Genomic DNA, 27,958 nt, shown 5'->3' on the forward strand with positions numbered 1-27,958 from the left:
TCACTCTGTCTCATTCTGTAGCGTTTTCATGGCCAAACCCCACAAAGTCACACTGGACATGAGCTGCCCCTCCTCAGATTTGCTACTGCCTTCCAGTGAAGTATTCCCCTCTAAAGAGGTATTGCCCTCTGATGAGGTACTGTCCCCCAATGACTGGTTGTGATTGGAGAGGGGCTGAGGGGGCTCAGATTGAGTCAAAGGTCTGTCCAGTCCTGGAGGTGTCATTGTGGAGGGGTGCAGTACAGTAGAGGGCACTGTAGAGTCTGTGGGCTCCTGAGGGGATCTGCGTGGCCGTGGGGGTTTGGGCATCTGAGAGGAGGGCAGTGAGGTGCGGGCAGGAGGAGGGAGAGGGGGCTGATTTGAATGTGCCTGGGGGTGGTTGGTGGGCGAATGGGGCAGCTCTAGGGGCTGATCTTGTGTCAGATCTTGTTGGTGTATGTTTGGGGCAAAGGTGGTAGTCTGGGGGCCAGGGGCAGTAGCTTGGGGTAGTCCAGGGCAGTGGAGGTTTTGGGTCAGATTTGGGTGGTTGTTTGGAGCAGTTGTTGTAGAGGGCACGGGTGTAGGTGTAGTAATTTGGGGTAGTCCTGGGCAGTGCAGGTCTCCGGGTAGGTCTTGGGGAAGATCAGGATGGTTGTTTGGGGCAGTAGTTGTTGGGTTCTGGGGAACAGTTGTTGGGGACAGTCCTGGGCAGTGCATGTCGCGGTGGTTTTTTGGTGCAACTGTTGGATTCTGTAGTGGTGGGCTGTGCATGTCACTCTGGTCGTTTGAGGCAGTAGTTGTTGGGGTCAGGGGTGTAGGAGCAGTTGTTGGGGTTAGTCCTGGGCAGTGCAACTCTCGGTGCAGATCTGTGGGCAATTCTTGGGGTAGTCCTGTGTGTGCGTTTGGGGCAGTTGTTGTTGAGGGGAGGGGTGTAGGGGCAGTTGTTGAGGGCAGTCCTGGGCAGTGCATGCCTCTGTGCCTCCGGAGCAGAGCTGAGCGGCTGAAGCTTCGCCCACACTCACAGGTGTATGGGCGCTCTCCTGTGTGGGAGCGCACGTGGCGCTGCAGGTCTCCGGAGCCCACGAATGACTTACCTGGAAACACAAGGGCATGAATATGAGATGAGTCCAATCCTGAAGGACCAAACCTGTCATGACACATAAACATGAGACAGTCCAAATGCAGGGAGACTGAAACATGAAGCTGGAGTTCTCAAGAGCGCAGAAAAGACTAACCTGAAAACTACAACTGTGCTGTGCTCTAAGGTGGCCTACAGTGTGCCGCAGGGGTCTGTACTTGCTGTTAGGCAATGTCATTAGAATACATGGCATTACCTTCCACTGCTATGCTGATAACACACAACTGTACTTATCAATGAAACCAGATCAGACTGATCAAGTAGACAAACTTAGTGCATGTGTGAAGGACATAAAAAACTGGATGACACTTAATTTGCTTCTTAACCCTGAAAAACCAGAGGTCCCCAAATGCCTGTAAGACTCTATCTGACCATGTAGTTGTCAGATACACAGTCTGACCAGACAGTCCCAGTGAATAATGCCAGTGTAGCCGCCAGTTCTACAGTAAGGAACCTTGTCTTATTTGTGTATGAGCTCTCATTCACAGCACATATGAACCAAGCCTGTAAAACCTTTTTCCACCTGCGTAATATTACCAAAATCCTAAAAGTAATGCTGAAAATGTATCCATGCTTTTGTTACATCAAGGCTATATTGTTGTTTTTCCCTGCTAGCCGCATGCTCTAAAAGCTCTTTAAAAAGCTTTTCAATTGGTTAAAAATGCAGTAGCCAAGCGAATGGCTTGGCGAAAAGTTTTAATTCTAAACTTTTAAATCCTCCTCCTGACATAAAGCCATAAATGGCATCCTATCTGTAATATGCTATTGCACCATATCCTCCAAACAGGGCACTGTGCTCTCAAAATTCTGGTGGTTCTATAGTGTCTAAAAGGACAGTAGGAGGGAGAGCATTCAGCTACCAAGCTCTTATGTTGGAATCAGCTCCCTGCCTATGTTAAAGAGGCCTCCACAGTCTCTACCGCCCAGTGATGATTGGACCCTGGACCTAGACCTTATGCTCTGATCCTGTTCTGTGGATCAGGATAGTCCCCTTCCCTCACCTAGCTGGATGAAGCCTACCCTATCCTGAATGAGCCCTCCTTTGTTCCTTAGTCTTGAGTGGGCTCTGGCCCTACAGATTTCAACTTTAAACATCTTTAGCCTGTAAGGTCCTGGTTTAGTCCTGGTTTAGTCCTGGTTTAGTCCTGGTTTAGTCCTGGTTTAGTCCTGGTTTAGTCCTGGTTTAGTATGACAGTTGGTTGTTGACCAGTGTGTTTCACTGTGGGATTTTTTAACTTTCTGTTTCAAGTTGATGATCTTGTTCAGCCCTCAGAGACTACTTCATTTTTTTTCCCCTCTCAGATTTCAGTTTCCAGGTGCGAGGTTTCTCGAGTTTCTCTCCACTGTGCCGTGTGTCAGGTGCCTTGCCCCTGTTTGTCAGATGCTGTCCCCCTGTGTGTCAAATGCCCTCCCTGTGTGTCAGATGCCCTCCCTCACCACATGTGGTGCAGGTGTGTGGTCTCTCTCCGCTGTGCCGGGCCCGGTGTTTGAGGACTTTTCTGGGGGTGTTGAAGGACTTTCCGCACTGGTCACAGGTGAAGCTCTGCTCTGTGGAGTGAGTGCGTTTGTGCTCCTTCAGGTTACTCAGGTTATTAAAACCTACGCACAGAGGGACATGGGGGTTAGGACGAGTAGTAATAGGAGGAGGAGTAGTAATAGTAGTAGCAGTAATAATAGTAGCAGTAGGAGTGAGTCAGAGTAGTAGTAGTAGTAGTAGTAACAGTAGCACTGGTAGTAGCACTAGTAATAGCAGTAGCAGTAATTATAGTAGTACTAGAGGGTGTTGATTTGTACCTCGGCCACAGATGTCACACAGATGAGGTTTCTCTCCACTGTGCACCACTCTGTGTCTCTGCACATCACCGGAAGCTGTGAAACTGAGACAAAAGGGAGGAAGGGAGAGAGAAAACAGAAGACAGAGGGAGGGTGTGAAAACAGGAGAGATGGAGGGGGGGGAAGGAAAGAGGGAGTAAAAACAGAGGAGATGGATGTAACGGAGTGAATACAAAGGAGAGAGGGAGGGAAAGGTGAGGACAGAGTGAGGGAGAGAAGTAGGGAGTGAAAAAAGGAGAGAGGTAGGGAGAAGGGAGAGGGAGGTAGAGAGTGAAAATAGAAGAGAGATGGAGTGAAAATGGAGGACAGGGAGGCTTATTAAGGTTAAAAGTTTAAGGTAAGGTAGACTTTATTCATTCCTTATGAAGGAAATTAATTCTCTGCACTTCACCCATCCTTCAGTGTCCCTGGGTTAAATCTTGAGCTAGTCTTGGTCAGGGCTACCTTAGCTCAAGGATATGACCTGTTGTTGCATGTTTTGGGTTGATGGGGGAAACTGGAGTGCCCAGCAGAAACCCATCCAGGCACGGGGGGGGGGGGGGGTACTCCTGGGCCTTTCCACCAGAAAGGCCCAGGAGTCGAATCAGTGACCTGTTAAGTCACTGTAAGCTAAGTAAAAAGTCTTATTTGATGAACCATCCTTATTCAGGACCGTGGAGCTGTGGCCAACAGTATTAAAAACTGCAGACTTACCTTTTCCCACACAGCTCGCAGATATAGGGCTTCTCTCCAGAATGTCTGCGCAGGTGAGTCTGCAGGTTCCCCGCCTAAAAAAACAAAATCAGTTCATGACAAAAGTTTAACAGTAGTAGCAGTAATAGTAGCAGTAATAGTAGTAGCAGTATTAATAGTAATTGTATCAGTACTAGTAGTAAGAGCAGTAACAGAAGAGCAGTAATAACAGTAATAGTAGTAGTAGAAGTAGTAGTAGTAGTAGCACTGATTTTAAAAGCATTCTCAGGAGAGAGGACTCACCTGTGAGAAGTGCCTCCCACAAACATTACACTGAAACGGCTTCTCACCTGAAACAGAAACAATGAGATGATTGTGTAGAAGACATACTTAGTAGTAGTAGTAGTAGTAGTAATAGCAATAGTAGTAGCAGTAGCATTAGCAGTAGTAGTAGATTTATTCGTGGAACTCGGCAACTGGTGGTTGCGAATCTCGCTGGGCTTCTGATTAATACATGTGCATACACCACATACATACATTACATTACAATATATAATATTACCATAATTAGATTTAAATAGCTTATCAACAGTCCCTGACTTTATAATAAGGTACACTGCCTGGCCAGAAAAAAAAGTTGCCACCAAAAAAAAGGTTGGACCGCCTTTAACTTTGATTATGGCATGCATTCGCTGTGGCACTGTTTTGATAAGCTTCTGCAATGTCACAAGATTTATTTCCATCCAGTGTTACATAAATTTTTCACCAAGATCTTGCATTTACACACTTCCGGTGATGGCGAGAGCAGCAGCTACGTGCGTCTGTCGTGCTCCCGCAGGATCGACATCAGAATCAGAATCCTTTTATTGCCATCGTTTGTGAACACAGTTCACAAACTAGGAACTTATTTTGGTGATAAAGTGCAACATAAAACATAAAACACACTGAATAAATACAAATACAAATAAGGGCATGCATGAAGTAAAAAAAAAAGATATGCTTAAAAATCTAATAAAATACTTAAAGGTAGAAAATATATACAACAGCAGCATCAGAACAACAGTGCAAACATGACTTATTAAAGTGGCCAGTGTTATAAAATGTCCAGTTTTGTGCAAATATTATAAAGTGTCCATGAGACAAACTGCAGAGGGGAAGAAACTGTTCTAATGACGAGAGGTTCTGGTCCCAATGGACCGTAGCCTCCTGCCAGAGGGAAGTGGCTCAAATAGTCCATGTCCAGGGTGAGAGGTGTCAGCTACTATACGGCCTGCTCGCCCCCGAGTCCTGGAGACATACAGGTCCTGTAGAGATGGAAGGCTGCAGCCAATCACCTTCTCAGCAGAGCGCACAATGCGCTGCAGTCTCTATCTGTCCCTGGCAGTGGCCCCAGCGAACCACACAGTGATGGAGGAGGTGAGGATGGACTCAATGATGGCCGTGTAAAAGTGCACCATCATCTGGACCGGCAGCTTAGCTTTCCTCAGCTGCCACAGGTGGAACATCCTGTGATGGGCTTTCTTGATGAGGGAGCTGATGGTTGGCTCCCACTTGAGATCCTGGGTGATGCAGGTGCCCAGGAAGCGGAAAGAGTCCACAGTGGTGATGGGGAAGTCCATCAGGGTGAGGGGAGGCAAGGGGGCTGTGACTTTCCTGAAGTCCACAATCACCTCCACTGTCTTCTGGACGTTAAGCTCCAGGTTGTTGCTGCTGCACCAGGACACCAGCCGGTCCACCTCCCTCCTGTAGGCAGACTCATCGCCGTCCGAGATGAGTCCAATGAGGGTGGTGTCATCCGCAAACTTAACCAGTTTGACGGAGTCGTGGCTGGAGGTGCAGCAGTTGGTGTACAGGAAGAAGAGCAGGGGAGAAAGTACACAGCCCTTGGAGATCCTGTGCTGATAGTGTCCGAGACATTCTTCCTCAGCCGTACCCTCCTGTCCGTCAGGAAATCAGTGATCCACCTGCAGGTGGAGTCAGGCACATTGAGCTGAGCGAGCTTGTCCTGGAGCAGAGCAGGGAGGATGGTGTTGAACGCAGAGCTGAAGTCCACAATCAGGATCCTGGCATAGGTTCCCGGGGAGTCCAGATGCTGGAGGATGAAGTGAAGGACCAGGTTAATGGCGTCGTCTACAGAACGATTGGCTCTGTAGGCAAACTGCAGAGGGTCCAGGAGGGGGGAGGTGAAGGACTTGAGGTGGTGCAGGACCAGGCGCTCAAATGACTTCATGACTACGGACGTCAGCACCACAGGTCTGTAGTCATTAAGTCCAGTGATCCTGGGCTTCTTGGGGACGGGCACGATGGTGGACAGCTTGAAGCAGGCTGGGATGTGACATGACTCCAGGGAGGTGTTAAAAATGTCCGTGAAGACAGGAGCCAGTTCCTCAGCACAGTGTCTAAGGGTGGAAGGAGAGACACCATCTGGGCCCGCGGCCTTACGGGGATTCTGCTTCCTGAAAAGCTTAGTCACGTCCTTCTCCAAAACTGTGAGGGCAGTGGGGGAGGAGGGGGGGTCCAAGATGGGTTTGGAGGTAATGTTCATGATGGTGAGGGAGGAGGGGGAGGGGTATGAAACTTCAAACCTCGCATAAAAGCTGTTTAACTTTTCTGCTAGTTGTTTGTTGTCCACAGCGGGAGGGGCTTTGGGCCTGTAGTTGGTGAGTCGTTGGTGTAGAAATGCTGCTACTGACGTGTATTGTACTTTTCCACCTCTTTGCTAAAAGCATACTTGCAACGCCTGTAGCCTTCACGATCTTCTGCCTTGAAAGCCATCTCCTTTTCCCTCCTCAGATGTCTCAGTCTGGGTGTGAACCAGGGTTTGTCGTTGTTAAACGTCACCCTGGTGCATGATGGAATGATGCTGTCCTCACAGAACTGAATGTATGTTGTCACAGTGTCTGTGTACTCATCCAAACTGTCTGTGGCAGCCTTGAACACATCCCAGTCTGTAGTGTCCAAACACGTGCGAAGTTCCTCCACAGCCTCACTGGTCCACTCCTTAGAAGTCCTCACAGCAGGTTTGGAGAGTTTCAGCCGTTGTTTGTAAGCAGGGATGAGGTGAACCATGACGTGATCAGAGAATCCCAGAGCAGCGCGGGGCACGGCTCTGTAGGCTCCACTGACCATTGTGTAATAATGATCCAGCGTCTTCTGCTCTCTCGTCAGGCATTTAATAAACTGTTTGTACTTGGGCAGTTCCTGGCTCAGATTTCCTTTATTAAAATCCCCCAAGATGATTAGTAAAGAGTCCGGGAAGGTTCGCTCCACATTCAGAATCTGCTCCGCGAGCACGCGCTGGGCCTCGTGCGTGTCCGCGCATGGAGGGATGTAAACAGCGGCCAGAATGAATGAAGTGAACTCACGTGGAGAATAGAAAGGCCTACAGTCAATGAACAGATATTCCACGGCGGGAGAGCAGTGTTGGGAGATCACAGTCACATCTGTACACCAGGCGTTGTTGATGTAGAAACAGACACCTCCACCGTGCGGAGGAGCTGGAATCCCTCCAGATGAAGCGCGAAGTCCGGGATACGCTCATTGAGCCATGTGAGCCATGAGTGAGCGAACGTTAGAAAGGAAAATCCCAGGTAAGGGCGTGCGAGCGCCGCATCTCCGAAGGCGCACCAAGGCCCCTGCCCGCTTTCCTCGTCTTCGGCGTCTCACTCTTTTGGCCAAAGAGTGAACAAAATCTACTGCAAATTCTACTAAAAAGACTGGCAGTAGATCAACAGGAGTGGTAGTTCTGATGGATAAGAGCTCTTCACGGGTGTAAGAGCATGACATCCCAGCAGAGCTGCTATGGAGAACGCGGAGAGGCAGACGAGCGGGACGTAAACTCCGGGAAAAGAAGAGACGCTTCAGACCTGTGCTCCCCTCTGTCATCGCAGGAAACGTCCGGTCTATTTCGAACAAGACGGACGAACTAGCGGCACTCACGCGATATCAGCAGGAATACAGAGACAGCAGCATCATGCTTTTCATGGAGTCCTGGTTAACCCCGCAAATCCCGGATTCAGCTGTTGCTATGGACAACTTTCACCTACTGCAGGACGGCAGAGAGCGGCAAGAGGAAAGGAGGAGGTTTGGCTCTGTTTGTGAATGAGAAGTGGTGCAAACCTGGACACTGTACAGTGAAGACGCAGCTGTGTAACAAAGACATTGAGCTCCTGGCTGTTAGCATGAGGCCATATTATCTGCCCCGGGAGTTCTCACGTGTGATTGTGATCGCTGTGTATGTTCCCCCCTCTGCTAATGCTGAGATGGCCTGTGACACGCTGCACTCCTGTACCAGCACACTCCAAACAACGCACCCACAGGCTCTCTTCCTGATCTCTGGAGACTTCAATCATGCATCTCCAGCACCTGTCCTGCCTACATAAACCCAGTATGTCACCTGCCCCACAAGAGACAATAAAACATTGGACTTATTTTTTCCCAACGCCAAGGAGGCTTATTCTTCATCCCCACTGCCTCCCCTGGGTAGAGCTGACCACAACATTCTCCATCTTGAGCCTGTGTACCAGCCCATTGTGCACAGACAGCCTGTGGTGTCCCGTGTGGTGAAGAAGTGGACTGCTGAGAGAGAGGATTCTCTAAGAGACTGCTTTGACACCACAGTGTGGACAGAGCTCTGTGACCCACATGGAGAGGACATCAATGCAATGACTGATTGCATCACAGACTACATAAACTTATGTTTTGAAAACATCGTCCCCTCCTAGACGGTGCGGTGTTTTCCGAACAACAAGCCGTGGATCAACCCTGATATAAAAGCTCTGCTGAAGGAGAAGAGAGCTTTTAGGTCAGGGAACAAGGAGGAGCTGAAGGCTGTACAGAAGAAGCTGAGGAGGAAAATCAGGACAAGTCAAGCCAGCCATAAAAGAAGGATGGAGCAACAGCTGCAGGAGAAAAACATCCAGGGGGTGTGGAGAAGTCTAAAGACTATCTCAGGCTTCAAAGTACCTCCTGCCCAGACAGAGGGGGACCTGCTGTGGGTGAACAACCTCAATTCTCACTTCCTGAGATTTGATCAATCACCCACCCCTCCCCCCACCCAGCTGCCTGCTCTCCCCTCCCCGGCTGGACAAGGGGGAACTTCTGCACCTCTTCACACCTCTGCCTCTGCTCTTCAGCCCACCAATACACATGGACTCACCCATCCCCCCAGCCTGCCACTGTCATTTTCTACAGCCCAGGTGAGACTGGAGCTCAAGAAGATCAGACCCAGGAAGGCAGCAGGACCAGACGGCATCAGCTTCAGGCTCCTTAAGTCCTGTGCAGATGAACTGTGCGGAGTTATGGAGCATGTCTTCAACATGAGCCTAAAGCTGAGGGTGGTACCACAACTCTGGAAGACCTCCTGCGTAGTACCGGTGCCCAAGACGCCACAGGCCAAGGAGCTCAGCAGCTTCAGGCCAGTGGCTCTAACATCTCACCTGATGAAGACACTGGAGAGACTGGTCCTTGGCCACCTCCGCTCCACCGTGAGCTCAGCGTTGGATCCGCTGCAGTTCGTGTACCGGCCTGGCATTGGAGTGGAGGACACCGTCATCTACCTGCTGCACCACTCACTGTCTCACATGGAGAACCCTGGCAGCACTGTGAGGATTCTCTTCTTTGACTTCTCCAGTACTTTCAACACCATCCAGCCACTGCTCCTGAGGGACAAGCTGGAGTCCGCCAGGGTGGACTGTGACCTGGCAGACTGGATCCTGGACTATCTCACAAACCGGCCCCAGTTTGTGAGAGCCAAGAACTGCGTGTCTGATCTCATGACCTGCAGTGTGGGGGCGCCCCAGGGCACTGTCCTCGCGCCCTTTCTTTTCAATTCAATTTCAATTCATTTATTTTTGTAACGCCCAAAATCACAACAACAGTTGTCTCGAAGGGTGTTCATGTTTTGGTTGATGGGGGAAACCGGAGTACCCGGAGGAAACCCATCCAGACACAGGGAGAAACATGCAAAACTCCACACAGAAAGGCCTGGGCGACCCGGGGATCGAACCAAACCCTCTTGCTGTGAGGCATGAGTGTTGCCACTCCACCGTGCTGCCTACACACAAAAACAAAACAACAGGAAAAATCAGACAAAACAAGAAAAATCGGCCAGGCGAGGAGGAGGAAGACCAGGCGAGGAGGAGTAAGACCAGGCGAGGAGCAGGAGAGCCGGGCGAGGAGGATGAGAGCCAGGCGAGGAGGGCCAGGCGGGGAGGAGGAGAGGGTCCAGCTGTCATCGGGGCATCTGAAAGAGTTACACTCCACAGGGGGAGTGGGACATGTGAATAGCATTGCTGATGAGAAAATAGGACAAAGTAGAGGATAGTGCTCAGGTTGCCATACTTCCCCCAGCTAGTTTTCTCCTACTGCAGCCTGTCTTATCCCGGGTTTTAATGTCCCTAACTCCCTCACTAAGTAACCTGGTCATAAGCTATACCGAAGAGGAAGGTTTTAAGCCTGGTCTTAAATACAGAGACTGTGGGGGCCTGTTTAACATCAGCAGGGAGTTGATTCCATAGCACAGGAGCTTGGTAACTGAATGCTCTCCCTCCCACTGTACTTTTGGACACTCTAGGAACCACTAATAGTCTTGCATTCTGAGAGCGGAGTGCTCTGTTTGGCTGGTACGGGACAATAGCATCTTGCAGATAGGATGGGGCCATACCATTTAGGGTTTTGTATGTCAGGAGGAGGACTTTGAATTTGATTCTAAGCTCGACAGGAAGCCAGTGCAGATATTTTAGTACAGGACTGATGTGGTCTCTTCTTTTAGTTCCTGTTAGGACTCTGGCCGCTGCATTTTGGACCAACTGGAGGCTCCTTATAGTACTTTTGGGGCAGGCGGCGAGCAGAGAATTACAGTAATCAAGTCTGGAAGTAAAAAATGCATGGATGAGTTTTTCAGCATCGTTTTTAGGTAAAATATTTCAAATTTTAGTTATATTTCGCAGGTGAAAGTATGCGGTTTTACAAGCTATGTTTATATGGGCTGTGAATGAGAGATTTTGATCAAATAGGACTCCAAGATTTTTTACAGTAGGGCTAGAAGCAATACTCACATTATCGAGTGAGATTATCTGGTCCGACAGAGAATCTCTTTGACCTTTGGGACCAACGACAATGACCTCTGTTTTTTCAGGATTTAAGAGCAGGTAATTCAAGGTCATCCAGGTTTTGATGTCCTTCACACAGGCACTGAGTTTATCTATTTGATCAGTCTGATTTGGTTTCATTGATAAGTACAGCTGAGTGTCATCAGCATAGCAGTGAAAATTAATGCCATGTTTTCTGATAATGTTACCCAATGGCAACATATACAGAGTAAATAGGATTGGACCAAGCACAGATCCTTGTGGAACACCACAGGCTACTTTAGAACAGGGAGAGGTGCTCTGGTTTATACTAACAAACTGGTACCTATCTGATAGATAGGATTTAAACCATTTGAGGGCGGTCCCTCTGATTCCAATGTCACATTCTAACCTCTGCAGTAGAATGTTGTGATCAATGGTGTCAAACGCTGCACTAAGGTCCAGTAGGACCAGGACTGAAGCCAGCCCGTTATCAGCAGCTAGTAGTAAGTCATTTGTTACTTTAAGCAGTGCAGTCTCTGTGCTGTGGTGAGCTCTGAATCCAGATTGAAATTTTTCAAATATATTATTGTCCTGCAGGTGGCGGCAGAGCTGTTTCACCACCACTCGTTCTAGAATTTTTGAGAGGAAGGGAAGATTAGAGATAGGTCTATAGTTGGCTAGTTCATCAGGATTTAGGTTAGGTTTTTTCAAAATGGGTTTAATCACAGCATACTTAAAGGACTGAGGAACGTAGCCATTTTCTAACGACATATTTATTATGTTATGGATGGAATCTATTATTAGGGGGAGGGCTTCTTTGAGGAGTCTGATTGGAATAGGGTCGAGCATACAGGTTGATGATTTGGACGACATGATGGCTGAGGTAATCTCCACCTCATCAACAGGAGTAAATTTATCTAATATTATTAGAGGATCCATGTGGGATATTGGTATTACAGACTGGATTTGCTCAGAGCTGATTTTTGGAGTAACTTTGTTGATTTTGTCTCTAATGGTTGTAATTTTGTAATCGAAGAAGTGAAGAAAGTCATCACAACTAATGTTCGAGGGGATAAGAGACTCATTAGCAGTGTGGGAGTTTGTCAGCCTGGCTACAGTGCTGAACAGAAATCTGGGGTTATTTTTGTTTACTTCTATTAGATTTGAATAGTATCTGGTTCGGGCTTTCCGCAGAGCGGCCTTATAAGTGAGCAGGCAGAGCTTCCATGAGCTCAGAGCGCGAGCGGCGGCAAAGCTTCTCTGTGCGTCTTACATGTTGTTTGAGTGTCCAGGGCTGTAACGTGTACCATGGAGCCGGAGGTCTTGGTTTAATGCTTTTCTGTTTTAGCGGAGCTACAACATCGAGAGCAGATTTTAAGGTGAGCATTGTTCTGTCAACCAATTGATCAGTGACAATTGGATTAAAATTATTTTCATTGTCACATGACATATCTTTCAGTAATGGCTCGATAATTTCTTTAAACTCTGTAACCGATTTATCTATTAATGTTCTTTTCATTATAGTTTTTTTCTGCGGGGCTGGATAGTCTTTTAGAATAAATTGAAAGATAATTAAGAAATGGTCAGAGAGTATAGGGTTTTGAGGAAGGACAATTAGATCATTAATCTCAATACCATAGGTTAGAACGAGATCTAGAGTGTGATTGTGACAGTGAGTCGGCTTATTCACACTCTGGGTGAAACCGATCTCATCCAGGAGCGCGCCAAAAGCATTACTGAGGCAATCACTGCCGTTATCTACATGTATGTTGAAATCTCCAACTATAACAATCCTTTCCCAATTCAAGACTAAACTTGAAATGAAATCAGAAAACTCTGTCAGGAAGTTGGCATATGGACCAGGAGGTCGATAAATTATTATAAATATAACAGCTTTTTGGTTTTTCCAATTGGGGCATGTAATGGAGAGTGCGAGGCTTTCAAAGGAGAGGTATGTATAGTTGGGTTTGGGGCTGAGAATTAGACTGGAATGAGAGATGACGGCAAAACCACCACCTCGACCTGTGCTCCGGGCACTCTGAAAGTTCATGTGACTTGATGGTGTAGATTCGTTAAGTCTAACATAATCATTTTCCCGAAGCCATGTTTCAGTTAGGGCTAACAGATCAATATTAAGGTCGCCAATTAGTTCATTTATTAAAAGAGATTTGGAGGAAAGAGACCTGATGTTTAGCAGTCCACATTTTACACACTTATCACTTGAACACTTATTTTGTATCCTTTACACTGCAGACTTCAGACACAACACGGACAGCTGCGTCCTGCAGAAGTTCTCTGATGACTCTGCCATCATTGTCCTCATCAAGGATGATGACGATGTGGAGTACAGAGGACTAACACAGGACTTTGTAGACTGGTGTCAGCAGAACCACCTCATCATCAATGCAGGGAAGACCAAGGAGATGGTGGTCGACTTCCGCAGACGCCACTCTACTGCCCCCTCAGTGCACATCCAGGGAAGGGACATTGAGAGAGTGGACTCATACAAGTACCTGGGTGTTCATCTGAACAACAAACTGGACTGGACTCACAACACAGACGCACTGTACAGGAAGGGTCAGAGCAGGCTCTACCTGCTGAGGAGACTCAGGTCTTTTGGAGTGAGAGGGCCACTCCTGAAGACCTTCTACGACTCTGTGCTGGCATCAGCCATCCGGTACGGTGTGGTCTGTTGGAACAGCAGCATCACAGAGAGGGAGAGGAAGAAGCTGGACAAGGACATCAAGAAGTCCAGCTCGGTCCTGGACTGTCCTCTGGACTCAGTGCAGGAGGTGGGGGACAGGAGAGTCCTGGCTAAGGTCATTTCCAGGCTGGGCCATGAGTCTCACCCCCTGCAGGACGCTCTGTCTGCCCTAGAGAGCAGCTTCAGTGATAGACTGATTCACCCTCGCTGTGTGAAGGAGAGGTTTCGCAGGTCTTTCCTTCCTGCTGCTGTCAGACTGTACATTGAACACTGTTAACACTGAACATGTGTCATTCAACCATACCTATGTGCAATACTCAAGTCACTTTACAGAGATGTTATATTAGAGTCTATTTTTTTTTAATTATTATAAGCTATTTATCTATTATCTTGTTTTATTGCATGTACCATTTTCCTTCTGTTCTTTAACTGTGCGGTGCAATACTGGAATTTCAACTTTTTTTTTTGGCTACACAGTGTATTTCTTTTTGTCTGACAGGAGTTTGTTCAACTGCTTTACATGTTTCAGTTACTTTCTCTAGCTGACGATGAGCCATCATGTGATTCTTTTGAGATATCATTTAGGGATTAGGTCCATAAATCTTGATCTTATGAATTAAAGAGCCCATATTACGCTGTTTTCTGATCTATGTTATAATGTTGTTTCCTCATCACAAACATACCTGGAGTTGTGTTTTATTTTTCACACATGTTTAACACACAAATCCTGCATATTTAGGCTCAGTTTTTCATTCAAACAGAAAACACTCTGTTCCACCTTCTGATGTCATCATGTAGTAATACAGAATGTGCTCCACTGTGTTTTTAAGCTCCATACACCTTCACTAGAATAATTTGCATAATTTCAGGCATGGAATTGCAAATATACACTGAACTAAAGGTAAAAGTTAAATGTTAACTTGAAAACTACTTTATGACATAGGTGGAACAGAGCATTTTGAGTTTTCAGAGATGTAGACAGATTAATAATAAAGTGTTACTCAAACATGTGTGAATGAAACAAAACACAACTCCAGGTATGTAAAGGCCCACTTTGGATATCCACAAGCATAACCTTCAATAGATCTAAGACAGCTAAAAAAAACAACAGGACAACAGGGGAATCTGAACTCAGAAGGAAAGGTGTTATATTACCGGTGTGCGAGTTTGTGAAGTACCAGGTTGCTCGGGGGTAGTTTTAGAAGTAGTAGTAGTAGTAGTAGTAGCAGCAGTAGTAGTAACATTAATGGCTGTTGTAGTACTTTACCAGTGTGCGATCTCTTGTGAAGTTCCAGGTTGCTCGGATGCTTAAAGACTTTCCCACAGTCTGAGCAGCGGTACTGCTTTGTGCCTGTAGGGGGAGCAGGGACAGACTGGGGCTCCTCTGGAGGCTGATGCTCCAGCATTTGATTCCCAGGGTGTGGTGCCTCTGTCACTGCCTCCTGCTGTTCTTCTGTCTCCGCAGGAGGGGGGCAGGAGGCTATTGGCTGCTCCACACTGGGCTCCTGTGAGGTAGAAGATACTCAGAAGTGACGGCACAACCTTTCTCTAGGAAAGGTCCAACTCTGTTCTATTAATTTTTCAGTGAATCAAATGAGTATCAAGTTTGACAACCCTACTAAAGGAGTTGTTTGTTTTTTTTACGTAATCACTTGTAATGTTACACTGTTATTAAAAATATGCATTGTTGTTATTACTTGGAAAGATATGTTATCTGAAAGAAACGAAAAAGGTACACTGAAATGTATTTTAAATCTGGTCAGAATGGTAAATGGTCACATTTTGATAGAGCATATTTTCACCTTTAAGGCACCCACTCACCTATTCACACACACATTTATACACCAGTGGGCAGAGACATTAGGGGTGAGGGGTTAAGTGTCTTACCCAAGGACACGATAGCATTCATCTGTGGGAGCTGGAATCACACTGCCAACCTGTGGGTCTGTGAGTCTGACCGCTCTACCAGCAATGTTTATGTCGAGGGCGGAATTTGAACCGTCTATCTTTGGATCAGTGGTCAAACACTCTAATACAGTGCTTCTCAATTATTTTCTATCATGCCCCCCTATAAAGAAGAAAATATTTTATTTTATCAAATTAAAACAAGTAATTCAGCAGTTTGGTACGCCACCTTATACGATGCTCAGTGCTTGCTGCTTTAAGTGACATTTACAAAGCGGGATGATTGTTGTTAATATTTGGCACGTTTACGCTGAAAAAACTCCAGCGTCTTATCAGCATGACTGAGATGTAATGAGGTGGCGCCTTAACTCATACAAAGTGGGATGATTGTTGTTAATATTTAGCACGTTTACACTGAAAAAACTCCAGCGTCTTATCAGCGTGACTGAGATGTAATGAGGTGGCGCCTTAACTTATTTGGCTTCATACTGTCCGCTGCCAACATTTTCAGACACAGCAGACACCGGTCTGTCCTCGTGTCCCACCGGAGTCACGGTGAAGCCAAGTGCTAAATACGCTTCATCAGACTTCCTCGTCTTATTTTTCGGGTGACTTTACCTCCGTCTATATCCGCCTTTCTTTTCATCCCTGTTAAAATGTTTTCCATAGTGTCTCTTTAGCAAAAGTGTTTCTTGTTCACTACTACAGTGTCATACGCGGAGTCATACACGCGGTCATTTACATATGTTATACGTTAGCAGTTAATACCCCATAGAAGTGTAATACCCCATTTTTAGTAGTCCTCCTAACCCTGTCATACCTATGTGAGAGGGGGACAGGTGACCCCCTAACCCGCTCGTACCTGTGTGAGAGTGGGACAGGTGACAGGAGCAGTCTCCACATTCATCTCTTCCAGAGCTTTCTGAGAGCGGAGGTACTTCTTTAGGTACACAGTCTTCTTAGGACGAACTGCCCCTCTGCACTGATCTGTAGGGGTGAGGTCGTCTGAGAGGGTGAAAGAAGGGTGAGCATGGTGAGAGACAGGTGCAGGAGAAAGAGAGTTAGACACAGGGTCTGTGGACATTTGGTTGGGTATTGGCTCTATTGCAGAGTTGCTGTGCAATCTGAAATGCTGTGAATCATTGGCAGAGGGGGGAGGAAGAGAGGGAGGAGGATTTGGGTGAAATGCTTGTCCCAGTTCTGGGTTAACCGCTGCTTCGCTCGCGGTGTCTTGCAGCTGTTTGAAGTATTGTCTGCTATAGAAGTTTCTGAGCTTGTATCCGTGTAGCAACTGTCTCTCTGGTCTGGTCTGCTCTGGTTCAACGCTGACAGTTTTACACGGTTCTGTCATTTCCACATCGTTGCCAAGGAGACAGTCATGCTCAGACCCCATAGCTCCCCCCACAGGATACGCTGGGAGGTGCGTGGGAGGCGGACATGGTTTGAGGAAGGATCCACACATGCTCTGGAGGTTCTGGACCTGGAGACCCTGAGCCATGTCCAGAAGAGAGCGCACGTTTTCAGCCGTGATGTCCAGGTGAGATGTATACATGTAATCCAACAATTGCCCGATCCCACTCACATCCTGAGTCACCAAGTGGAAGACATCACTCTTAGGGCTTGGCGCGTTCTGGAACAGAGACCTGAGCAGAGGAGAAAGAGGAGAGGGTCAGTGGAGTAGAGGACACATAGGAGAAGGTCAGAGGAGAAGAGGATGCAAATGGTGCAGAGGACTGGTTGCAGTTTAGAGGGTCAGAGGAGCAGTGATGCTGATAGTGCAGAGGATTGGTTGAAGAGGAGCGTAAAAGCCAAAGTTAAATCTGTCAACTGGACAAAACGTTGCAGGAGTGACAATGTTTCCTGACATCCAAGCTGCTTCTTCAGTTCTGGTCTGATTGTTGGTGGAGCTAACTACACTGAAACTCTAAACAGCTATTGTTTACAGTGTCTGTATGTAGGCTAGGTCTATTGAGCTACAGTCAAAATTAGCATATTCATTCAGCTCTTATTGGTGCTATCACACCTATTGCCATCCTGGCTCGCTCTATTGTTCTCTTTGTTTTCTTTGTTTGCTTTTAATAATAATAATAATAATAATAATTAAAGCCGCAAGCGGCATCGAACGGCCCTCGCGGGCCGTGCTTCGCACTAGGCCGGCCCCGCACTCCCAGTGGGTGGCGCTAACGCGCCAGTTGTCCCTTTTTTATTGCGGCTTTGGGCTGCACTTTTCACCAAACAAGTCAAAACACAGTGGAAGTGCTGATGCATAAAATGCAAAAACATGGGTTTTCCAGGCATCGCCATGGCAACACCGTGCAAAATACAAACTTGGCCCCTCAGACTTTTTTGTCAGGGACGACGTGAAGAATCACTGTGCCAAATTTTGTGTTCGTCGTTGACGTTAATAAGTCGTTATAAGAGTTTGAAATGTACGAAAAATTGGAAATTTTCCCATTAGGATAACATGGGCGCTTTCGCGCATCGCCATGGCAACCCAGTGAAAAATATGACTTGGGTCTGATTGACTTTTTTTATCAGGATGACATGAAGAGTCATGGTGCCAAATTTCACATTATTCCATGAAACTAATATTTTTCCCATGAATGGGAAAAATTGGGAGGCTTCCCATTAGCATAACATTGGCAGTTTGGCGCATTGCCATGGCAACACGGTGCAAAAAAACACATGGGTGTGATTGACTTTATTGATTGGGATGACCCAATGGAATTTTGTGTCAAATTTGGTAACATTTGGGAAAACTAAATTTTCGGCCTTCCATACAAATTTATTAGATGTTCTGTAGGGGGCGCTATTGCGCCAATTTAGTTTCTGTGACAAAGAGTAGCTTTAGGCCCGAAAGTTTTACAACTGATTCGAATTTGAGCCAAATCGGACTTTGCATGTGCAAACGGGAGGAAATTTTGGCTTTTGAAAATTGCAAAAATTCCGATGGAATTTTGCGGCTTCGCCGCACGGAAACCGTAATAGGGATCATCATAAATTGGATAACTTTTGATGCCCCACTTGTCTGGATGGTGTACAGTGATTTTCAGCTCTGTAGGTGAAGCGCCTTCAGAGGAGTTGACGAAAATGCGACGTCAGCGAAAACGCTGACTCGGCATTTTGGAATTTTCAATCCAAGATGGCCGACTTCCTGTGCGTCAGGGGCCGTGGCCATAATAATCTTTTTTATTTGGCATCACTTGAAGAATGCGTGTACCAAATTCCGTGGCTCTACGCCAAACTTGACGTCGCGACGTCTCCCATTGACGCAATGTATTTTGACTTTTGCAGGGGGCGCTGTCGCGCCATTTTTTTATGCCCAATGATGCACCACATAAAAAAATAAATTTTTCGGCAGACCTGAATTTTGGGCAAAATTTGGTGAGTTTTTGAATATGTTCAGGGGGTCAAATTACTGCTCAAAGAGCAGAAGAATAAATTAAAGCCGCAAGCGGCATCGAACGGCCCTCGCGGGCCGTGCTTCGCACTCGGCCGACCCGGCACTCCCTGTGGGTGGCGCTAACGCGCCACTTGTCCCTTCTTTATTGCGGCTTTGGACTGCACTTGTCACCAAACAAGTCAAAACACATGGGAAGTGCTGATGCACAAAATGCAAAAACATGGGTTTTGCAGGCATCGCCATGGCAACACCGTGCAAAATACAAACTTGGCCCGCTGGACTTTTTTGTCGGGGACGACCTGAAGAATGACTGTGCAAAATTTTATGTCCGTCGTTGACGGTAATAAGTCGTTATAAGACTTTGAAATGTACGAAAATTTGGAAATTTTCCCATTAGGATAACATGGGCGCTTTCGCGCATCGCCATGGAAACCCAGTGAAAAATATGACAAGGGTCTGATTGACTTTTTTGATCAGGATGACATGAGGAGTCATGGTGCCAAATTTCACATTATTCCATGAAACTAATATTTTTCCCATGAATGGGAAAAATTGGGAGGTTTCCCATTAGGATAACATTGGCAGTTTGGCGCATCGCCATGGCAACACGGTGCAAAAGACGACATAGGTCTGATTGGCTTTATTGATTGGGATGACCCAATGGAATTTTGTGTCAAATTTGGTAACATTTGGGAAAACTAAATTTTTGGCCTTCCATACAAATATATTAGATGTTCTGTAGGGGGCGCTTTCGCGCCAATTTAGTTTCTGTCATAATGAGTAGCTTTAGGCCCATAAGTTTTACAACTGATTTGAATTTGAGCCAAATCGGACTTTGCATGCGCAAACGGGAGCAAATTTTGAAATTTGAAAATTGCTAAAATTCCGATGGAATTTTGCGGCTTCGCCGCACGGAAACCGTAATAGGGATCATCATGAATTGGATAACTTTTGATGCCCCACTTGTCTAGATGATGTACAGTGAATTTCAGCCTTGCAGGTGAACCGCCTTCAGAGGAGTTGACGTAAATGCGAGGTCAGCGAAAACGCTGACTCGGCGTTTTGGAATTTTCAATCCAAGATGGCCGACTTCCGGTGCATCAGGGGGCGTGGCCATAATAATCTTTTTTATTTGGCATCACTTGAGGAATGCGTGTACCGAATTTCGTGGCTCTACGCCAAACTTGACGTCGCGACGTCTCCCATTGACGCAATGTATTTTGACTTTTGCAGGGGGCGCTGTCGCGCCACTTTTTTATGCCCAATGATGCACCACATAAAAAAATAAATTTTTCGGCAGACCTGAATTTTGGGCAAAATTTGGTGAGTTTTTGAATATGTTCAGGGGGTCAAATTACTGCTCAAAGAGCAGAAGAATAAAAAAAATAATAATAATAATAAAAATAATAATATTTTTAGCAAAAACAATATATCCGATAACATTAGAAACACATATTATACGTTTTTTGAAAGCTCTCGACCTTCCCCACGTCACCGTGGGGTCAATGGCGAATGACGAGCGCTAACGCGCTCGTCATTCGCCATGGCGTCGGGGTCCGCCATTGACCTCCCATTGACTTCCATTCATTTTAGCAGTTACAAGTATGGCCCATGCCTGCGGCATGGGGGCTTGGATAGGGCTCGATGCCAGGAGTGTGTTTGGGGACATGAGCGCTTCGCGCTGTGTGCGTCAACATTGAGTCAATGGGCTTCGCCCATTGACTCAATGTTGACGCTGACATGCTAGCAAGAACAAATATGCATGTCCCATGCCTACGGCATGGGTTGCTAGGACATAGGAGTCTGTGCAGGGGGCGATGGGGGACGACTCCTCCTATTGACTCCTGTTAACGCATGTCAGCGTTAACATCGAGTCAATGGGCTTCGCCCATTGACTCGATGTTAACGCTGACATGCTAGCAACAACAAATATGAAAACCCATGCCTACGGCATGGGTTGCTAGGACACAGGAGTCTGTGCAAGGTCGCGGTGCCTAAAAACATTAGAATGACATATTATACGTTTTTTGAAAGCTCTCAACTTTCCCCACGTCACCGTGGGGTCAATGGCGAATGACGAGCGCTAACGCGCTCGTCATTCGCCATGACGTCGGGGTCCGCCATTGACCTCCCATTGACTTCCATTCATTTTAGCAGTAACAAGTATGGCCCATGCCTGCGGCATGGGGGCTTGGATAGGGCTCGATGCCAGGAGTGTGTTTGGGGACATTAGCGTTTCGCGCTGCGTCAGCGTCAACATTGAGTCAATGGGCTTCGCCCATTGACTCAATGTTGACGCTGACATGCTAGCAAGAACAAATATGTATGTCCCATGCCTACGGCATGGGTTGCTAGGACACAGGAGTCTGTGCAAGGTCGCGGTTTGCAACGATGAGTGCTTCGCACTCATCGTTGCGGAAGCAATAGGCCCTACGCCCTGTAGGGGCTCGGGCCGAATAATTTTTTTTTTTTTAGCAAAAACAATATATCCGATAACATTAGAAACACATATTATACGTTTTTTGAAAGCTCTGGACCTTCCCCACGTCACCGTGGGGTCAATGGCGAATGACGAGCGCTAACGCGCTCGTCATTCGCCATGACGTCGGGGTCCGCCATTGACCTCCCATTGACTTCCATTCATTTTAGCAGTAATAAGTATGGCCCATGCCTGCGGCATGGGGGCTTGGATAGGGCTCGATGCCAGGAGTGTGTTTGGGGACATTAGCGCTTCGCGCTGCGTCAGCGTCAACATCGAGTCAATGGGCTTCGCCCATTGACTCGATGTTGACGCTGACATGCTAGCAACAACAAATATGCAAACCCATGCCGTAGGCATGGGTTTGCATATTTGTGTGTGTTTGCTAGGACACAGGAGTCTGTGTAAGGTCGCGGTGCTGCCAGTCTGCAACGATGAGTGCTTCGCACTCATCGTTGCGGAAGCAATAGGCCCTACGCCCTGTAGGGGCTCGGGCCTAAAAAAATTAAAACTGCAAGCAGTGATAAAGGCCCTCGCCACCCCTTGCGACCGCGGGGTACACGCCACCGCGGAGATCCTGCCTTTCGTTCCCGCTTTCATCGCTCCTCCCCCCAAAATCAGCAACTGAGTAATACTACTCCATTCATTCCAATGAGAGCATTTATGACATTGTCACGCCTGTACGGTTAGAAATAGAGGTATATCTTCATTGGCTTTTTTGTTCAGTATGATGAGAGGAATATGTGTACCAAATTTCCATGGTCTATGACAAAGTAATAATTTTTCATCCCAGTTAACCAAAACCCATGTATTTCAATGAGAAATGTCAGACGTTGCCATGGCAACACCTTTGAAAATAGAGGTATGGTGTCATTGACTTTTTTGTTCAGTATAGGAATAGGGATGTTCATGCCAAATTTCAAATGTTTGTGACAAAGTAATGTTTTTACATGCCATTTAAAATTTTCAAGGGGGCGCTGTGGAACAATGTAGTCTTTGATATGTGTAAATTGCATATCTATTCACTCAGATCAAGATTTTGAACAAAATGTATATTAATGCCGGGAAATAGGACACTGCATGTGTGAGTTATGCTCACTTTAACACGTCAAAATATTGCTTTTTTCTTTGATTGGTGGCCACACCCACATTTTATGATGTAGAAAAATCCAGGACAGTTCCATATAATCCCACATGGGTCTAGTTCATTTTGACCAATTTGCAAGTTTCTTGAATGAAAATCCAAGGCGCAATAAATCCAAATGTGAGAGGTAAAATTTTGGAAAAATGGGGTTCCGCCCACAATGGCAGACTTCCTGTAGGGTTTAGGGTGGGGTCATAATATAATTTTTTACTTGTCTTGAAATGTTCTATGTTTGTACCAAATTTCATTTGTCTACGACGAAAAAGGTCTCTAATTGCCGCAATGTATTTCAAATTTTGAGGTGGCACTAATGAGTCATTTTGATACGTTAATTTTTTTGAACATCAAAATAATAAATTTTTCACCAACCTTGAATTTTGGGTCCAATAAAAGTGACTTTTCGTTAACGTTCAGGGGGTCAAAAGTGGATTCAAAGTCGCGACCAAAATAAGAAGAAGAAGAAGAAGAAGAATGGAAACGCATTTTCCACCCATTATTTTTCTCCTAAACCATAACAGCTACAGTCATGTGATTTTCTCACATTGTGCCCCATCACAAATAAGGGCCCTGTGAATTTTTTCACAGGCCCACGACAAATCGATTGTCTTCTACGAATTTTTGAAAATGAAATTTGAAGAGGGCGCTAGAGAGCCATTTTGTGAGAGAGTGCCTTGATTTGCATATCACTGCGTTCAGCTCACAAATGTGCATAAACGCTGTATTAGCATTTTCCCAACAAAAAATGTGTGAAAGACAAATATTTTATTGAAATATTGCAAAAATTGCGATTTTGTTGAAAATTCACCCTGACCACACCCAAAGTCATAATCAAAATGTAATTGTTAATCTTTAATCACACATGGGTTTAGAGGGATTTGGCCAAATTTGAAGTGTTTATGATGAAAACTGGGCGAGAAAATGTCCTGAATGCGAGGATGTGCACTTTTGTCGTTCCCGGGTTTGATCCAATATGGCCAACTTCCTGTACATTTTAGGGCGGGGCCATAATATTGAGTCAATGGGCGAAGCCCATTGACTCAATGTTGACGCTGACATGCTAGCAAGAACAAATATGCATGTCCCATGCCTACGGCATGGGTTGCTAGGACACAGGAGTCTGTGCAGGGGGCGATGGGGGACGACTCCTCCTATTGACTCCTGTTAACGCATGTCGCTGACATTGCTAGGACACAGGAGTCTGTGCAAGGTCGCGGTGCTGCCACGAAGTTGCGCGCGAAGCACGCAACTTCGAGAAGACAGTCTGCAACAATGAGTGCTTCGCACTCATCGTTGCGGAAGCAATAGGCCCTACGCCCTGTAGGGGCTCGGGCCTAATAATAATAATAATAATAATAAATGTTATTTATAATGCATTCTTCATTAAACAAAATCCCAGAGTGCTACAATAAAATAACATTAAAATGCTAATTCCTAAAAACTAAAAACATCAGCAGCAAGCTTTTCTAAATAAAAAGGTCTTTAAATTAGCTTTAAAAAAGTCGAGGCTCTGTGCGGCTCTCAGCTGGCCAGGGAGGCAATTCCACAGTCGCGCTGCAGCTGAAGAGAAGGCTTGGTCCCCCATTGTACGGAGCCTGGTGGGGGGGACCTGGAGGAGCATGGTGCCTGTAGATCTGAGGGTGCGAATTGGGGATTGTGCAGTGATCAGATCTTGCAAATAAAGTGGCGCCTGACCGGTGATACATTTATGTGTCAAAAGAAGAAATTTGTATTCGATCCGGGTTTTTTGGTCTGAGGATCAGAATCAGAATCAGAATCACTTTTATTGATCCCCGAAGGGAAATTCTCTAATTATAGAGAATTTATAGAGAATTTGGAATTATAAATTGGGGACAGGTGATGTCTAAGGCCCCCATTCCTGTTTAAGAAAGGATTGTCTTTCCTAACAAAAATAGCTTCTTTAACTCCTCTCTCAAACCATTTCTTTTCTCTGGCTAAGATCTGTATCTCACTATCTTCAAAGGAGTGGTTAGTGGCTTTGATATGGAGATGTACGGTGGACTGGGGTCCATAGGAGCTCTCTCGACAGTGTTGGTACCTTCTCTTATGGAGTGGCTGTTTAGTTTCTCCAATGTAGCTCTCACTGCACTGCAGACGACATTACTTTGTTTATGGATCAGAGTTTTGTCCTTTTGGTGAACCAGTTTCTGCTTTAAAGTGTTTGTAGGTTTGAAATAGACCGGAATCTCAAATCTCTATCTGAAAATTATCTGAAGTTTTTCAGACACACCAGCTGTGTAAAGAATAGTTATGCCTTTCCTTCTAGGTTCAGATTCCCTGTTGCCCTGTTTTTTTAGCTCTTTTAGAACTATTGAAGGCCTATTTTGGATAGCCTCAAGCAGAGAGGGCTTTCTCCATGTGTAGTTCACTTCGCGTTTCCCTCTGTGTTTGTGGGCACCACTTCATCTCTGTGGTGTAGAGTAGAGATGACTCTGAGTTTATGCTCCAGTGGATGGTGTGAATCAAACAGCAGGTATTGCTCAGTGTGTGTGGGTTTCCTGAAGACTTCTACCTGGAGATCCCAGTCCTCTCCTATAGTTACTGCACAATCTAAGAAGGCCAGCTTGTTTTCCTTGGCCTTTTCCCGTGTGAACTTGATGTTTGGATCCACAGCATTAATATGCAGTAAAGGGTTCCAGATCTTGAATTTAGATTTTAGTCCAATTGTCATCCACGAATCGATACCAGTGTGTGGGTGGAGTGCCTGGAAATGAGAGCAATGCATCCTGCTCAAACTGTTCCATGTATAAGTTAGCCATAATAGGACAAATTGGTGAGCCCATGGCACAACCGTGGATTTGCCTATAGAAGTTTCCTTGAAATTGTAAATATGTGGTATTTAAACAAATTTCCAGCAGTTTGGTTGAATGAAGGCCATTAAGGCCATTAAGGCTGAAACTGTAAAGGATGAAACAGCTGTTTACAGTTTCAGTGTAGTTAGCTCAGACATGGGCAAACTACGGCCTGGGCGCCACATATGGCGCTTTGGGCTTATTAATCCAGTGTGCTGAACATGACCAAATTATATTAAAATAGGTAAGGGTAAACCTTTCCCCTGTAATACCAAAATTTCCCAAAAAGAGGGCACACTTCAGCTACATCAACTTTGTTCAGGTGTATCACTCTTATTCTCCTATGGGCCCTTTTGCAAAAAATTAGCTTATCAAAGAAAAGAAAAGAAAGGTGGATAGTGAGTGCCAAGTGTTTAATATGGAGTGGACAACAAAATATTTTTTTCACTGAAGTCCAATCAAAGGCTGTATGCCTAATATGCCAAGAAACTTCACAGTTTTTAAAGAGTACAATATCAGCCATCACTTTGCTATGAAGCATGCCAACTATGCCAGCAAGCAGTCAACACAGGAACGGGCAGCTAACGGCTCAGAGGTTGGCAGCCAATTTAATGCATTTGGAAAACAATTTGTACAATGAGCCTTGCATATTCATGCTTTGCTACATGTTTATATATATATATATATATATATATATATATATATATATATATATATATATATATATATATATATATATATATATATATATATATATATATATATTTAGTGTCAAATTTTAGAACTCACTGTGGCCCATGTGTTTGCCCACCCTTGAGTTAGCTGCTTCCTTCAGATAGATATAAGGCAGTGTTCACCAGCAATCTGACCAGAATGGAAGAAGCATGATGAGCAGGAAACATCTTCACTCCTACAACGTTTTGTCAAGTTGACAGATTTTTACTTTTTTACTTTTACTAAGGATCAGACTTGGATGACTAAGGGCTTACACAGACATCTTGCAAAGAAGAGGGTCACAAGAACAGGGGATGCAGAGGGTGTCATATGGAATAGAGAATGCAGAGGAGAGGGTCAGAGAAGCAGATGATGCAGAGGAGAGGGTCAGATGGAACAGAGGATGTAGAGGAGAGGGTGTAGAAGAGAGGGTCAGATGAGCAAAGCAGAGGGTCACATGATGCAGTGGAGGGTCAGACCTGAAGTAGCAGCTGAATGCAGCCAGTACATTCTTGTGAGCCTTGAAACACACTCCTTTGACCACTAGGGTGCAGTCACAGAGAAGGCCCTGGATCCTCTGCTCCTGAAGCTGCTGGAGGAGGTACCCACTGTGGCTCAAAGAGTCCATTACAGCTGGGGAGCTACAACACAAAATTTTTGTGACTTTAAATTAATCACAATAATTTGATTATTAATCAAATTTTTTCAGTCATTTAAATCTTGCATCTGCTCCAAACCAGTGTTTTACTGACAGAGGATTGGCTGTAGACCTCTCCGTTAAAAACACTCTACTACACCCTAAATAATCACTGACCAAATGACTGATTCTCCATCTATTATCTATGAAAATATGTACCTCTCAATATATTATCAGATTTAAACTATATCAAATTTATATAAGAATTACAACAACTGTTGACACTGCTCTGTTTGAAGCTCTATTACTCAAGTTGGACTTTCATCTGAGCTTTGTTTTAACACAACCAGGCCATAAAGAAGTAAATGAGCTGATTTGTGCTGTTAAACAAGTCCCTATCAAATAACATTACATTCATAAAGTAGCTAGCACTAGCCATCAGTTTTTCACTTAGTCACGCTTACCTTTTTATTGAAAATCAAACGTTTGTATTGATCACAGGCTTCTGAAAATGTGCTGTTTAAATCCATTTTGTATTTTTTATATATTAACTATATTAAAACGCTTTGGTAGCATTTGCATTGTGACTCCATGGTAACTGCTGACAATTACACCATAGATATACATGTAGAACACCCCCAGCGTGATGTCACTACAAAGTCTCAATAATAGTGATATTTTGATTTGTAATCTTAAATGGAGAATGTATGTTTTACGAATTGTCTAAGCTATACAAGTACCTGTAATCGAATAAATACAAGATACATACATTAAATGCCATACTGAGGAACATTCCAGACAATGAAATACGGTATTGTATTTTTGTATTATTTTATTTTATCAGAACATATTGTGCTTATTTTCGTAAGTGGTATTTGTGGGGAAAAAAGTCCCATATGAGGCATATTGCATTTTATGTATACAGTTTTAGCCTTTAATATAATCATGCACTTTACAAATGTTTTTAATCCAAACATATAAAGGTGTAGCTGGGCAAATATAATAGACCTTAGCGCCCCCATATAAAAAGCGATCATTACGCTGCTGTCGGACAAAAAAAAAAAGAAAAGCAATCTATAAAGTATAAAGGGTAACTCCATAATCATACCGTTAATACAGACAGGACCAGGGACCACTCAGGCAAAAACAAGCCAATCCCCACATCGCAACAAATATAAGCAGCACTGAATTTGATAACTCAAATTAACTTAAACACAAACCTTTGACACTACTTCAGCTCTTCGGAAACGCGTCTGGATGAAAACAACTCGATTCAAACAGTTTATGGCAAATTTACGGTGTCCTGTTTAATTTTTCCATGATGGGTCAAAACAATACGACACTTCCGGGTGCCTTTTGCAACGGGTGCTTCGCATATTTTGGACCAGGTTTGAACTGTTCACAAAACACATCTAAAATAAAATAAAATAAAATGTACTTACAGATGAAATTATATCAATGATTTGT

At 45.2% G+C, this 27,958-nt stretch overlaps 1 protein-coding gene across 1 annotated transcript; it reads right to left on the reverse strand.

Annotated features, from left to right (window-relative positions):
* On the reverse strand, positions 1–27,759 carry zbtb49 (zinc finger and BTB domain containing 49). Its single transcript, XM_033967348.2, has 9 exons — positions 27,712–27,759; positions 26,334–26,487; positions 16,167–16,947; positions 14,667–14,904; positions 3,926–3,972; positions 3,644–3,717; positions 2,912–2,994; positions 2,555–2,716; positions 1–1,073 (listed from the first exon to the last, which is right to left on the reverse strand). The coding sequence occupies exons 2-9, from the start codon at positions 26,480–26,482 to the stop codon at positions 1–3; spliced, it is 2,607 nt and encodes an 868-aa protein (XP_033823239.1). The 5' UTR covers positions 26,483–26,487; positions 27,712–27,759.
* Positions 27,760–27,958: the final 199 nt, after the last annotated feature.

The sequence above is a fragment of the Periophthalmus magnuspinnatus genome, chromosome 5, assembly GCF_009829125.3.
Source record: "Periophthalmus magnuspinnatus isolate fPerMag1 chromosome 5, fPerMag1.2.pri, whole genome shotgun sequence".
In the NCBI taxonomy this organism is placed as follows: domain Eukaryota; kingdom Metazoa; phylum Chordata; class Actinopteri; order Gobiiformes; family Gobiidae; genus Periophthalmus; species Periophthalmus magnuspinnatus.

Bases quoted from the DNA above. Each gene is read 5' to 3' on its own strand.
- zbtb49 (XM_033967348.2), bottom strand. From the start codon at position 26,482: ATGGACTCTTTGAGCCACAGTGGGTACCTCCTCCAGCAGCTTCAGGAG. The intron at 2,995-3,643 runs GTAAGTCTGCAG...CTTTTGTCTCAG, and splicing joins TGCGAGCTGTGTGGGAAAAG to TTTCACAGCTTCCGGTGATG. The intron at 2,717-2,911 runs GTACAAATCAAC...CTCTGTGCGTAG, and splicing joins GTGTGACATCTGTGGCCGAG to GTTTTAATAACCTGAGTAAC.